General features: G+C 44.1%; 1 protein-coding gene across 2 annotated transcripts in view; it reads right to left on the bottom strand.

Moving 5' to 3' along the window:
- The window catches only part of LOC144600053 (glucocorticoid receptor-like), a 67,400-nt gene extending 60,958 nt beyond the window's left edge, over positions 1 to 6,442 (bottom strand). Inside the window, exons 1-2 of one of the 2 annotated variants that reach the window (XM_078411413.1) lie at positions 6,306 to 6,442; positions 711 to 1,717 (exon numbers count right to left, since the gene is read on the bottom strand). In XM_078411413.1, the coding sequence (XP_078267539.1) occupies positions 711 to 1,693 (983 nt within the window). In that variant the 5' untranslated portion in view covers positions 1,694 to 1,717; positions 6,306 to 6,442. Of the gene's footprint in view, positions 1 to 710; positions 1,718 to 5,183; positions 5,318 to 6,305 lie in introns of those variants that run through there. The other variant, XM_078411414.1, reaches the window with a different exon arrangement.
- Positions 6,443 to 15,240: the final 8,798 nt, after the last annotated feature.

Genomic DNA, 15,240 nt, shown 5'->3' with positions numbered 1-15,240 from the left:
AAATCAAATGAGCCCAAGTTCCTTTATCAGGGTACATAATGACGCATTCATGCCAGTTTTGTGGAAGCAGAATAACATATTGCAGGGTTACTTTAAACTTTTTCTTGGTTGAATGATTTTCTTTCTCATTTTGAGCAAAGCAATTTTTGGCAGGGCTAACACAGTGGTTCAAAATTAGTTTTGATGAAATAAAAACAAAAATATTAAATGCTTCACGATTATTCCATGTCCTTTAAGTCATTCATAAACACATATACATACTAGTTCATCTGTCATGGCATTACACATGGATTTAAAAAAGTGAAACCATTTTCCTGGAAAATTAAGTTACAGAACTAAGCTGCAGACATGGTTCTGTTCCAAATTTTCAGTCAAGTATTCAGTAATTGGCATGTAAAACACTGGAAGAGGAAAAAAAGTTAGTGTAGCGTGGCTAATGGTCTGCATAGAAAACTGAGGCATTATAAATTCCAGGCAGATATAAATGCCACACACAGGGACTTACATTCCCATTAAAATGTAGATAACGGAACTTAGAAAAAGAGTGTGCATTTTATGACATTAAAGCGTGGTAAGAATTTCACTTTCAATGAAGTGCTATTTTATTTATATTTCTGCCAAGGTGTTTTGTTCTTACCATAACACATTTTCCTTTCCCCACACAGAAAATCATGCCTGTTTGAGAGTGTAACAACAATAACGACGCTTACCTATTGCGCTTGGCTGGTAAAGCTCCTCTCACAGAAGAGAGATCCCCTGCCTTGCTGCCAGAATAAATTGGATTGGGAAGCTGGCACGCTCCCCAGGTTTGAGTTCCAGTTGAGATAGCCGGAATGAAGTCGAAGATGGGTCTATTATTGCCGCTGGTTTGAACCGGTTCCGTACTGTATATATAAATGGGATCCTTGACTGCACTCTGTGCTAATGATGATCCATTAGCAGCTCTGCAGTAATCCCTATTGACTTGCTCCTGTTTGATGACTCCGGGAGTGACCAACCTGATGTAGCTCTCCTGTTCTTGCTTCATCTCCTTCGAAACAGAGGCAATGGGTGGCAACGGAGCCCAGATGTTCTTACTTTCTGCAGTTGGCCAAGAGATAGTACGATCCTCGATAGGCTGTAGTTCCAACGGATTTCCCACAAGTGGGGCTGGCTCAGAGGACAGGGGCGACAGCAGGCCTGACTCGTCATCTCCACAGAAACCAGTCAGGCTCCAGGGGCTGCCCTGCTGCTTCTCCCCCTTTGGAGATGGGAAAAACTCAAAATCTGGCAAAAAATCTACAGAGCCACTATCCCCAAAGACCTCAATGAGATCGTCGTCACCGGTACCCGAGTACAGGCCTATTTCTCTCTCGCTTTTTGCTCTGAACCCTGGATCCTGCAATTCATTTAAAGCAGCAAGACTTTGCTCCAGCTCGGACAGGTCATTGGCCGCCTGGATAAGGTGCTCCTGTTGCCCACTTGCTCCATTTGGGATCTCAACTCCAATCAGTTGCTGCTTGTCGCTACTGCCACCACCAGATGGTAGAAACTGCATCAGGGGTGCAGGCATGGCTGACAGCATCACCCCATCTTCTATTACTCCTTCGCAGTCTTTCAAATTATAATTTCCTCCACCTAATCCATCATCAGCCACATTCCAGGTCTGTTTTCCCAGTTTCATGTTCACATCCTCTATTAAATTCGCCATCATTGGGGTGGATACTTAGAGCAAAACCTGCAACAAATTGAAGGATAATTCAGCTGGGACAGTGATTACAAAACAGAGAAAATGAAACATAAATAGCTTTTGACATCTTCCAAGTTACTTCAAATATTCTCCAATTTGATTTAAATTGTGTACACCCCTAATTTCCAATTTCTCCATTAATCACTATGTAATGTGAAATTCTTAACACAATTTCTCCACATATGTCACAAATTCGGACCTACAAGATGAAGAATTACTTCATTTTGTAGAGCCCGGTCATGACTTTCATAGCTCACACTTAGTCACTTTGTAACTGTTGATTTTATACTTGCTATTTACCCCGTGCCCCAAGCCCAAACCAACCCTGCACCCATATGCCTTTCCCCAATCCTGCATTTTTTATTTGCTTTGTACCCATCTCCTTTCGCATTCCCTCCGATCTCACCTTAGCAAGAACTAGTGAGTCAGCCTTGAACCCATTTGTCACCATGTGCTAAACACTCAACTTTCACTTCCAGTTCCCAATGCTCAATGGCATCACAGATGGTTTCCTCTCCTCTCGTTTCACTACCACACATATCCTCCAAAAACAAAACCCCACCTCAACTCTCCAATTCTTGCAACTGTTGCCCATCTCCAAACTACCTTTCCTCGCCAATGCACTTTAAAATATTCTCTTTTCCCAATTTTCAAGCCTACAAGAAACACCACCTTCTGTGACAGTGATTTCACAAAGTCTCCATTCTTATCCTCTCAACGTCCTCTTTTACCAGCCTCTGCACTGTTATCTCTAGAGTTGCCAATGATCTATTCTTGGGAGACTTCATTTCCGCAATTGTATACTGCTAAAAATGTCACTGCAAACATTATCTTTGTGCACATGAATCACTTCAAAATAAATATATTTTTAAATGAATTTTAATTCAAAGAAATACAAGTATTATGGTACAAATATATAATTTACTTCTTTAATTATTCAACATCTTTCAACAACTGTGCACCTCTGGTGAGTAATAGTCCGAAACATCCATGAAACCTGCAGGACACCACGCACCTTTTATATATAGTTACTTAAGTCACAGAAATTGTCTAACTGGAATAATTTTCGTTGAACTTGGTTATAACAACTACCAAATCTAGTAAAAGAATTTTATGCTAAAACATTGATTTTCAGCCAGCAATCATTTGATAACCAACATTGGTGAAGTTATTGTTGTGCATATTGCTTTGCATGATCTCAATTTTACCACTGTATTCATACTTTGGTGTGCCAATGATTTAAAGTAGGAGATACAACTGTAATATAACCTCCCAAATTCTTTACTCAATACTCCGACTGATGAAGGCCAATATGCTGAAAGCCTTCTTGACCACACTATCTACCTGTGACACTACTTTCAAGGAACTATGTATCTACACTCCTAGATCCCTCTATACAACACTCCCTGGAACCCTTCCATTCACTGTGCCCTGCCCTGGTTTGTCTTCCCAAACTGCAACACCTCGCGTTTCTCTATATTAAACTCCATTAACCATTCCTCAGGCCACTTGCCCAACCGATCAAGGTCCTTCTGCAATTTTTGACACTTCGCCTCTACAACAGCGCACACTTTAGTGTTATCTGCAAACGTAATGTATCCCTGAATATCAACTTATGTTTTCTAAATAATCTTTTTGTTTATTTTCCAGTCAACAATGCTTTTCAACAAACAAATGTCATTTAAAATGGTCCTCTTGAAAAACACATGGTTTTAGTATAATTCAAAACAAACCATTAACCAATTTAGGAAAACAAACTGTGGAAGGATCAAACCACTGTGGTTAATTAGAACAATCTGGCCATATGCAAAATAGGACTACAAAATATTGAAATGCTGGCGTGAACCAAAGGGAAAATAGTCAGAATTTTATGCTGACATATGTGAATGTTTTAATAATATTGGCTTCCTTCTCTTGTGTTCATGTGCTTTGAATTTTAGCAGCACACTGCTTCTAAATCCAACATTAAATCTCAATGCATCTGGGGATATATCACAAAGAAATGTGCTGAGTGATCGATATCAACTTGAAGCTAGGTTTAGTCCATTCATAATCAAATGTGGTCAGAACCTGCGTTGAGCAGCCAAATTCCATAATGTGGGGATAGTCTTTGTCACTTAAATGCTGCAGGCAGTGCTATCTTTAGGATCTGCTGCACTAAGTGACATCTGCACATCAACTGTAAAAAGACAGAGAAAAGGGGGAGGAAAAAAATCACAGATACTGTCAAATAAAGCACAAACTATGTGCCTTCTAAAAAATGAATATTCAATACTTTAGATGATCCCAGATCTGTCAAAGTCGATCAAAACCCGAGACCTCTGAGATATTTTTTCTCGTTCTATGTAAAACTACTTCTGCAGCAGTCCCTCGATGAGCAAGGACGACTTGGTTCCATTCCAATTTTGTGAATTCTGAGATGGCTGAATGTGAGAACCACACAGACTTTCACAGAAGGGGTAGGTGGAGGCTGATGGGCCTTACAGTTGTGGAGTTAACAATGTACACCGTTCCTTCTGCCACTTACCCCAACGCAATTTTGGTTGTGTTGCAAACATTTCAGATTTTAACCCTGACTTGGATCCACTGACAGTTAAGTGATAGTTTCCGTAGACAATGGGTAGGCCCCCCCATGGGAACTCCTGCAGCAACTTTGATTATTCGAGAGTGACTTAAAGCCACACGTGGTGCATGCGTGTGTTTATGCACGTTCACATGTGCAACCCCTACACAAATTATGCAGGAAGGAACTACAGATGCGGGTTTACACTGTAGATAGACACAAAATGCTGGAGTAACACAGTGGGTCAGATAACACCTCTGGAAAAAAGGAATAGGCAAAGTTTCAGGTCAATACTCTTCTCCAGACTATCCTTATACAAATTAGCCAAATAAGCTTTAGATCGATTATTGTCACGTGTCATCGAGGCACAACAAAAAGCTTTTGTTTTTGCATGCTATCCAATCAAATCAGACAATACTGTACATAAATACAATCAAGCCAAACTCAAGTACAATTGGTAGAATGAAGAAAAAGGTGTTCAGAGGAACTGCAGATGCTGGTTTATACCGAAGATGGACACAGAATGCTGAAGCAACTTTGAAGGACAGGCAGCAAAGGTATAGAGTGCAAAATATACTTTCTCAACATTGCAGCGTAATAGTTCCAGGGAAAGAGTCCAATGTCTGCAATGTCAGGTGGGTTAAATAGTCACAGTGAGGGGGGTGGGGTGGAGGCGATAGGACACAGAGGCCGCCACTTGGCAGTCCCCAAGCCCATGGGGCACAGAGCCGCTCTCCCTCCTCCCCTCCCCTCTCCGTCCTCCTCCTCTTCCTCTCCCCTTCTTCCCCTCCCTCCTCTCCTTCCCTTCCTTCCTCCTTCCATCCCTCTCTCCCTCCACCTTCTTCGATGTAATTTCCGAGCCCCGTCAACCGACCGAGATCGTCCGCTCACCTCATGGCGCCGGAGCTTCCCCGCCGCTCCTCCCTCCCTCCCTTCTTTCCCCTGAGTTGTAGTCGCTCGGTCAGCGAGGAAGCCGCTCTCGCCTCAGGCCGCCCGCGCTCGCGCTCTTCACTCCCACTATCTCCGCTCGCTCGACGACAACCCCGCGGGCGCGCGCGGCCACGCAGCGCTCCCGCCCAACCGCCAGGGCTCGCTCCCGCCCAACCGCCCGCCGTGCCCGCTCCCGCCGTGCGCGCTCTCCCCCCCCCCCCCCCGGCACGTCCCGGCGCCCCCTAGATCAGCTCCCTTAAAGCGGCGCCGCCACCACCTTCCATCCAACCGAATTAAAAACCTCCCCAAAAAACGACTAGCAAACAAGATTTCGCGAAAGAAAGACATGCATCTGAAATCACACCTTTCTCTGCGCTGTCCTCCCCCCCTCGGGGAGGACACGGTTATATCTTGCAGACGGCCGGTCTGGAATAGTGAAGTGTCAATGCACGGGTGTGGAGGGGGGGGGGGCAGCACCGCTTTAAGAAATGTATCCGTGGAACTTCTATGCGGGTTTCATGAAAGATACTCGGGATTCCTGATTGCCCGGGATCCAAACACTCGCCCCACACATGCCCAACACCGCCCAACACTGCAACCCCACGCTATCTCTGACTCTGCCGAGTTTTCCGTCGATCCCTTCGCTGGGAGTGGGTGTGGAGACTTGCACACACGCAACAACCCATTCGTATATATATATATATATATATATATATATATCTTTATTTTTTTTAAAAGCCCTCTTCAAGACCGAGCCTCCGTCGACATAAGGGCTGGCGGAAAAAGGAAACGGAGCAAGAAAAAAACAAACACCAAAACTTCTTGCCGCAAAAGAATAAGATCTCCAATCCTGTCAATAACTCGGTCTGTGTCAAGGCCTCCACCCTCCAACTACGTAAAATTCCCGGTCCGTTCGGGAGGAAAATGCTTACAAAAAGAAAGATTTATAAAAGAAATATGACACAAGAGGGGGGTGTGTCAATAGTTAGGTGCCGGGTCAGCAGTTAACTCAACCAAAGAAAGGGTTGGGGTTTGACTGTTTTTGGGGGGGGGGTTTGTCGCGCGGTGCGAATTGAAACTTACGTCCACAAACATTCGGTCCCACTGCACATTACAAATCATCGGTGGCAAAAAGGAAGAGCGGGGTGTCTGAGAATTGACACCTTCCAGTGGATCCCGAAGCGGGGGCCAAAAAACGTCTTCAGAACCAGCAGGCAGGCGCTCACTGAAGTTGTGTGGAGAGCTCCGTGCAGTCGCCCACTATCGGCAGTGGCCTGCAGATGGAGCAACGAGAGAGGGTTGTTGCATTTTGCACCCGCAAAACCCGTCCAAAGACGTTTCCTTACCCTTGAAAATTAAGCCCACCCATTTTCAGCATTGAATTTACACAGCACAAAACTAAGTTTTCATTCCACCTTGCTCGTTTCTCCCTCCCTATACATAAACACGATTGCAACCAGACGATCTGTATAAGTGAGGTTTCTCCATTTGTTTATTTCTGCTATTTCCATACCTTATCTCTGCCCCCCCCCCCTTTTATCGCCATAACACCTTGTTTCGCGCGCATTTCCCCCCCCCCCCCTCAAATTTCCTTCTGAGTGAATAATTAAGACCTGTATTGATAGCAAAGGTTACGGACATAATTTGTAATGACATTCAGCCTGTCTCTGCTCCTTTACCGTGCGATGATAATTTATTTCTATTTCATTCCTCTAACTACTCCCTTTAAAGTACGTACCATTTCCACTCCCCGTGCCCCTCGAAACACTCGTTGTAGTATCATTTATTTGATCTTAAACCTCTGTTCGCTCCTTTAACACACATTTCGTCTGCTGGACGATGGGTGGAAAAGCCCAGATTCACCATCGACCACAGTGTCAACAAGTTGCTGGAAAAATACTAAAATCTGAAATCAACATAGAATGTTGAAAGTAGCCATTAGATCAGAGAGCATTCTCTGTATACATTTCAGTTTAGTCTCTCACCTCCTTATCCCTCTTTGCTTTCAAATATTTTGTTAACATCGAGCTATAATGATAAAGAGTAATGCTGATTTACCAGAGACTGGAGTAACTCGGCGGGCCAGCCTGGAGAACATGGATAGGTGACGTTTCACCTGTCCGTGTTTTGTAGAGATGCTGCCTGGCCCGCCGAGTTACACCAGCATTTTTGTATCTTTCTCTAGAATGATAAAGAAATTGACTGTCCTTATTTTTGCCAATAGTCTGTCAATTTTCCGTACTGCTGGTTAGAATTGGGCATACATTATGGATGATAGAGACTTGCCAAATATATCAGGGAAATCTCTTAAATTTGTGTAGGTCCATATTGTCCATATTGTTCGAATATTTATTTAACACCTCCCGCGCACCATTTATTTAGCTGGATTCGCCAACACAGACTAACAGTCCACTGTGTAAAATAATATCTTACACATGCCCTTTCAATGTTAAACCAATCAACCACTGGAAACAAACAGTTTTTCCTTCGCCCATAATTATTTCTCCATCTCTTCTCGGAATCGTGACCTATTTTTAACTGATGTAGCAGCAAGCTGTTTCAGAGTTTTTCACGTCCTTTATATTTGCACTGACTCCCATCAGGTAGAAAGACGCTGTCTCTGATGTCAGATATGACTCATCCATTGCTCAATCCTGCATCAGAAATTTGTTGGCTTATCTTCCACTCTGGAAGCATAAACATTCATTCAATGTTTGAATATTGTTGCACAACAGTCTGCACTGGCTTTCATGTGCAATATTTTATGAGACCCCCACTAGTTATTTAGCAAGCCACAAGGACCCCATGACACCAGCTGGCAGATATCTATTAACCTTCAAAACTGAAAGCTATGGCAATTAAAAAATTTATTTTTTGCAGCTTTCAACAAATAATCGAGTAAGTGAGAAACTTGAATAGAACCAAGGAGCACCTGGAACAAACATTAGAACTTCTACAGATGTACTGTAAGATGGCAGCATGGTGGCACAGCAGTAGAGTTGCTGCCTTACAGCGCCAGAGACCTGGGTTTCGATCCTGAATACAGGTGCTGTCTGTACAGAGTTTGTACGTTCTCCCGTGGGTTTTCTCCAGGTGCTCCGGTTTCCTCCCACACTCCAAAAACGTACAGGTTTGTAGGTTCATTTGCTTCATTAAAAATTGTAAATTGTACCTGGTGTCTAGGATAGTGTTAGTGTACAAGGATCACTGGTTGGCGCGGACTTGGTGGGCCGAGGAGTTGGTTTCCAAGCTATACATCTAAACTAAACTAAACTATAGATCATATCGATTGTTTGCTTCACGTGCTGGTTCAGCAACTCGAATGCCCAGCAATGAAGGAGATTACAATAAGTGGTGGACACTGCCCCGGTCCATCAGGGATACTGACTTCTCCACTATCAAAGGGATCGATAGGAAGCGCTGGTTCAAAAAGGCAGCCAGCCAGCATCATCAAGGGCCCACACTTGCCACAATCTCATTTCACTCTTGCTACCAGAAAGAAGTCTGAAAACTCTGACATCAAGATTCAGGTACAGCAGCTTCTCAACAACCATCAGCCTCTTAAAAACTACAAACAGCAACTATATTTCAAACTATGAATTGTCTCGGTTTCACTAGGAATTTCAGGCTTTTGCTTTGTTTTGCACTGATATTGTTTTTTTAATTTATTAAACTTTTATTTTGGTTTGAGTTTGAGTTAAGTTTGTTATCACATGTACAGTGAAAAGATTTTGTCGCGTGCTCACCAGTCAGCGGAAAGACAATACATGATTACAATCTAGCCATCCACAGTGTACAGATATATGATAAAAGGAATAACGTGAATAACATGTAGTGCCTGTAAAGTCCAATCAAAAATAGTCCAAGGGTCTCCAATGAGGTAGATCGTAGCTCAGGACTGCTCTCTAGTTTTTGGTAGGATGGTTTGTTTGTTATATTATGTTATCTATTGAGTATTGTGTTTACAGATATATCATGCTGCTAAGTAATAATGTCATTGTTCCGGATCGGTACATATGACAATTAAACACTCTTCTTGACTCTCGACTCTTAAACCAGCTTTAGAATAGGACTTTATTCTTCAACTCATCCACAAAATTCAAAGGCCCCCGCTGTGGCTGGCACGATTGAAAGAAATCACACTGCAGCACAGCAAAGGCCCTGTCTTCAATTTTGTGATCATTCTTAAGAATTCCACTTTTCCACGCAACAAGACTTCAATGAAATAATAACAAATGTAAAAGAGAGGCCTGACAAAAGCCCTGATAGATGCAAGATGAAAACGACATATTTTCCTTTCAAAATAAATTTCATTCAGTGTCACGTTTGGAAGAATGAATTCCATAGAATCACGACCTTCTGGTAAATAAATGCTCCTCATCTATATTGAGAGGCTGTGCCCTCTAGTCCTAGATTTTCCCTCTAGTGGGAACATTCTCTCCACATCCATTCTACCTAGGCCTTTCGGTAGGATTCAATGAAATCCCCCCCCCTCATCCTTCTACTCTTGACATCCTAAAATCTTGAGGGAGCCTGTGCTGCAGTGAATGATGTGCCGAAGTTAAATAACCATATTTCTTGACATTCATGTAGGAAGGAAATGCAGATCATGGTTAATAATGAAGATGGACACAAAATGCTGGAGTAACTCAGTGGGTCAGGCAACATCTCTGGAGAAAAGGAATAGGCGACATTTCGGGACACCGAAATGTCACCTACGCCTTTTCTCCAGGCTTTCTTGACATTTGGATATTAATGAATTAATTTGCCTATTTAGAGAATTAAATGTGCTCAGGTTTTTATTTATGAATTGTAGCTTAAATGGGTATCCAATAGTAATATATGTGTAGGAAGGAATTGCAGATGCTGGTTTAAACCAAAGATAGACACAAAAAGCTGGAGTAACTCAGCGGGACAGGCAGCATCTCTGGAGAGAAGGAATGGGTGACGTTTCGGGGTCGAGACCCTTCTTCAGTCTGAAGACTGAATAGTGATATGTGGTGAGTACTGGCAGGGTGTAGCTGCTACACAATGGGTTTGGCAGAGGCTGCCAAATAATATGCACTGGTAATTGAAGCATTAGTTTCATTATCGTGATCGCTTTACTCAAGTCGTGCTGTTATTTTCGTCCGCCTGTTTTGTCGACTCTGTAGGTTGTGTGCACAGCTTTCAGAATTGCCTTTACTCGCTGCTAATTAGGACAGATCGCTCCTCTCTGCAAACAGCTTTCTGTACATCCATCTCACGCAAGAGAAAGAGCAACACCTTTTAATCAGCAACCTAACCAAAAAAAAAAGTTTGAGTCGGCAGCTGTCACTCCACTGAAACAGCCACGGTAATAGACCATACGGCGTTTTAAAAGGTTGAGCAGCAGGCTCTAAATCGGGTTGAAGAAGAAATAAATTTCACTCATCAGGTTCGAGATTCCACAGCTCCACTTATGGTCAATTTAAACAGGTTTGCTTGCCTCTTTAATTGGTTTTTTTTAAAGATCACTGTATTCCACAGCACAATAACATAGCACACACATACTCCAGCACTCTACCAGCCACTGGAGAATGCTGATTACTTTGAAATGTGTAGGACGGAACTGCCGATGCTGGTTTACACCAAAGAGCCTGAAGGAGGCTCTCGGCCAGAAACATCACCCATTCCTTCTCCAGAGATGCTGCCTGTCCCGCGGAGTTACTCCAGTATTTTGTGTCTATCTTCCATTTAAACCAGCATCTGCAGTTCTTTCCTACACCTTCAGCCAGCGATGTATGTGCCGAGCATAATGCCAAGACTAACTCTTATCTGCCTGCATATAATCCATATCCCTCCATTCCCAGCATATCCATATGCCTATCCATATTTGCCTCCACCACCATCCTTGGCAGGGCGTTCCAGGCACTCACCTCTATGTAAAAAACTTGCCCTGCACATCTCCTTTAAACTTTGCGCCTCTCACCTTAATGGTATGCCCTCTAATATTAGATTTTTTCACTCTGGGGATAAAGATTCTGACTGTCTATCTTTACCTCTCATACTGTTATATACTTCTATTAAGTCCCCCCTTAATCTCTGACATTCCAGAGAAAACAATCCAAGTCTGACCACCCTCTCCCTGTAGCAAATACATCCTCATCTAGGCATCTTTCTGGTAAATTTCCTTTGCACCTTTTCTGAAGCCTCCACATCCTTCCTGTAATGGGATGACCAGAACTGCATGCAATACTCCAAATGCGGCCTAGCCAAAATCCAATAAAGCTGCATCCTCTCCAAATGTTCCACATCCTTCCTGTAATGGGATGACCAGAAGTGCATGCAATACCTCAAAGGCAGCCTAACCAAAAACTTATAGACATGGAAAATGTACACAGAACAGCACTGGAACAGGGTCTTCAGCCCATAATGTGGGAGGAAACCAGAGCACCCGGAGAAAGCCCAGGCTGAGAAGGTTGTTGGCTGCAACCTTCCCCTCATTGACGAATTGTACACCGCAAGGGCCAGGAAGCGAGCAGGCATCTCTGACCCCTCTCACCCTGGCCACAAACTCTTTGAAGCACTTCCCTCTGGAAGGCGACTCCAGACTGTCAAAGCAGCCACAGCCAGACATAAAAACAGCTTTTTTCCCACGAGTGATAGCTCTACTCAATAACCAAAGTCTGTAGTCTCTTTTTTGCTCTGGTTTATTTTTCACCCACATGGTTAGACCGTAATGGTGTATCCTTATTGTTTTGATGTGTTTATGCTTTATTGTTAATTGTTAACTGTATGTTTGTGTTGTCATTTGTGAGCGGAGCACCAAGGCACATTCCTTGTAATGGCATACTTGGCCAATAAACTTATTCATTCATTCATTCATTCATTCATTCATTCAGTCACAGGGAGAACATACTAACTCCATTCAGAGAGCACCCATAGTCAGGATCGAACTCGGGTCTCTGGTGCTCTCCCGTTGTGCCACCGTGCCGCCACTTTTGCATTTTATTCCACTTTTGCATCCACTCCCTGTGCACTAGAGGTGATTTCCAGAGGCTACTTAATCTACAAATCCTGAATCCTAAGATATTCAATGGTACACATCAGGCAAAAGGACAATTTTTATTAAGCTTAACTCCCATTGTAAAGCGTCCATTAGCAAGACCATAAATCAGAAGATATGACGCAGAAGTCAGTGTATCTTTACATAGCACTTTTGATTATCAATGTTAATATTGGAATTGGTGACCACGAGCCTTGCCTTAGAGAATTTACCTTTCATGTTACAACCCTCACACAACCCTTCGTTAGATGATCAAATTAGCTTACAATGATTTTGTAACAGATTAAATAACTCACAGTAAAACCGAGAGAAAATAGATTAATAGAATCATAATTGATTTGGAGGCAGATAAAACTGTTTTTAAACGTGCTTTGATAAAACTATATGTCTCTTTGTTGATTTTCACCAGCAATTGTTCCAAAGAGAAATTTCAAGGGAACAGCAAAATGTGAGATATAAATCAATGAAGCAATAATGGCAGCTTCTAAATTGACTGAATCCACCTGGTTCACTTTGAAAAGGAAATAGCGCTGAAGTTACCAATCTTTCATGTCCAGGTACATTATTTGCAATGGTAATTTTAGGCTTCAATGGAAGGCTAACCTTCGGTACCTTAATGTGATTTATACTATCTGTACACACAGAGGATGGTGGGTATATAGAACAAGCACTTTTAGGCACTGGTCAGGCCGCGTTTGGAGTATTGTGAGCAATTTTGGGCACCATATCTGAGGAAGGATGTCTGGCCCTGGAGATTTGCAAGAATGGTCCCAGGAATGAATGGGTTAACATATGATGAGCGTTTGACGGTACTGGGCCTGTACTCACTGGGGTTTAGAAGAATGAAGGGGTGGGGTACCTCTGAAATGTACCGAAAAGTAAAAGGCTTGGATGGAGTGGATGTGGAGAGGATATTTCCAGTAGTGGGAGAGTCTAGGACTAGAGGTCATAGCCTCAGAATTAAACGGGATTCCTTTAGAAATTTCTTTAGTCAGAAGGTGGTGAATCTGTGGAATTCTTTTCCACAGAAGGCTGTGGAGGCCAAGTCAATTGATTGTTTTAAAGCAGAGATAGATAGATTATTGATTAGTACATGTGTTAGGGATTATGAGGAGAAAGCAGGAGAATGGGGTTAGGAGGGAGAGATAGATCAACCATGATTGAATGGCGGAGTAGACTTGATGGGCCGAATGGCCTGATTCTGCTCCTCTCACTTATGACCTTATGAGCTGCCAGAGGGAGTTGTTGAAGCAGGTACTATTACAAAATGTAAAAGACATTTGGACATTCAGACACAATGAGAAAAGGTTAAGAGGGATATGAGGCAAATGGGAGCAGGTGGGACCAGTGTAGATGGGGCATCTTGGTTGGCATGGGCAAGTTGGGCTGAGGACTCTGTTTTCTTGCTGTATGACTCTATGACTCTATGTATACAAAATCCAAACAGGCATATTTATTACATAGTGAGATAAATGTCTACAGGGCATAGAATTAGGATTTCCTGGTGGCGTCTTGATTATGTTGGCACAGCAGGCTGCTGAATGAGATCACCTGATGCCAGGAGTTCCCTGTCTGCTGGCAAGCATACAAAATGTTGAGTTGACGCTCTTAAATATACTTAAGTTCTGAAGAAAAACAATAGTGAAAACTGAATAATCACACAGCATCATTGGCACAGGTGAGGTGTAGAATAGCAAGCTGGACAGATCGGGGAACAAATATGGAAAACAAGACGACCCGAGGACCCATTGGGTCCCGTTGTTACTAAAGGTTCTTCACTGTCAGTTTCGTTATTTGAACTAAATGTTGCAATCGAAAGTGCTTCAACAATTGGTTGGGCAGAAAGCAGCCAAAATGGTACACGATAGCGCAACAATTTGAACGAAACACAACCCGTGGACCCGTTGGGTTCCGTTGTGACAGCCCGGGCCGGGGGCGGGCGAGGGGGGAGAGGAAAGGGGAAAGGGAGCCACTCATCCTGGCCCTGGGTGGCCATCGCGGCGGCCAGCAGCAGGAGAGCGGCCACAAGGCATTGCCCTATGTTCGTCCTGCCGGCGGCCATTTTCTTTGACCTCCTCTCTGCTCCCGCGCTGCACTACGGGAGGAAGGTCAGGCACGGGCCACGCCGAAATGGGCGCCGGTCCTCCCAGTGCTGCTGCGTAGGCGCGCCGCCGCCGGGCCCGGCAACCCTCCCCAAGATGACCTGTGGACCCGTTGGGCTCCCGTTGTGACACAAGATAGTTCAAATTCCGTCTCTTCGTTCTTTCTGGCCGCGCCGTCGCCGGGCCCGGTAACCCTCCCCCAACTGAGCACGCACAGATACTGGGCCCGGCAACCCTTCCCCAACTATGCATGCATGGATACTGGGCCCGGCAACCCTCCCCCAACTGTGTACGCATGGATACTGGGCCCGGCAACCCTTACACAACTATGCACGCACAGATACTGGGCCCAGCAACCCTCGCCCAACTGTGCACACACGGATACTGGGCCCGGCAAACCTCCCCCAACTGTGCATGCATGGATACTGGGCCCGGCAACCCTTCCCCAACTGTGCATGCATGGATACTGGGCCCGGCAACCCTCCCCCAACTGTGCACGCACAGATACTGGGCCCGGCAACCCTCCCCCAGCTGTGTACGCATGGATACTGGGCCCGGCAACCCTCCCACAACTATGCACGCACAGATACTGGGCCCGGCAACCCTTCCCCAACTGTGCATGCATGGCTACTGGGCCCGGCAACCCTCCCCCAACTGTGTACACACGGATACTGGGCCCGGCAAGTGGGAGCGCACTGCGCAGGCGCGACTGCTGGGCCGTTGAAACTTGTCCCTTTCACAGTATAAAGTTTATTAAAGTTTATAAAGTGAATTACTTTTAAAATATAATGAAACTTGATACTGCATACTGCATGCGAATTGTGAGTAAGGTGCCCCTAAAATTGTTGCGATAACATGTACCATTTTGGCTGTATTTCAGGAACATATA

Source organism: Rhinoraja longicauda, chromosome 14, assembly GCF_053455715.1.
Source record: "Rhinoraja longicauda isolate Sanriku21f chromosome 14, sRhiLon1.1, whole genome shotgun sequence".
Taxonomy (NCBI): Eukaryota; Metazoa; Chordata; class Chondrichthyes; order Rajiformes; family Arhynchobatidae; genus Rhinoraja; species Rhinoraja longicauda.
The sequence above is the reverse complement of the archived record's forward strand: the minus strand, read 5'-3'. Positions and strand labels throughout refer to the sequence as shown.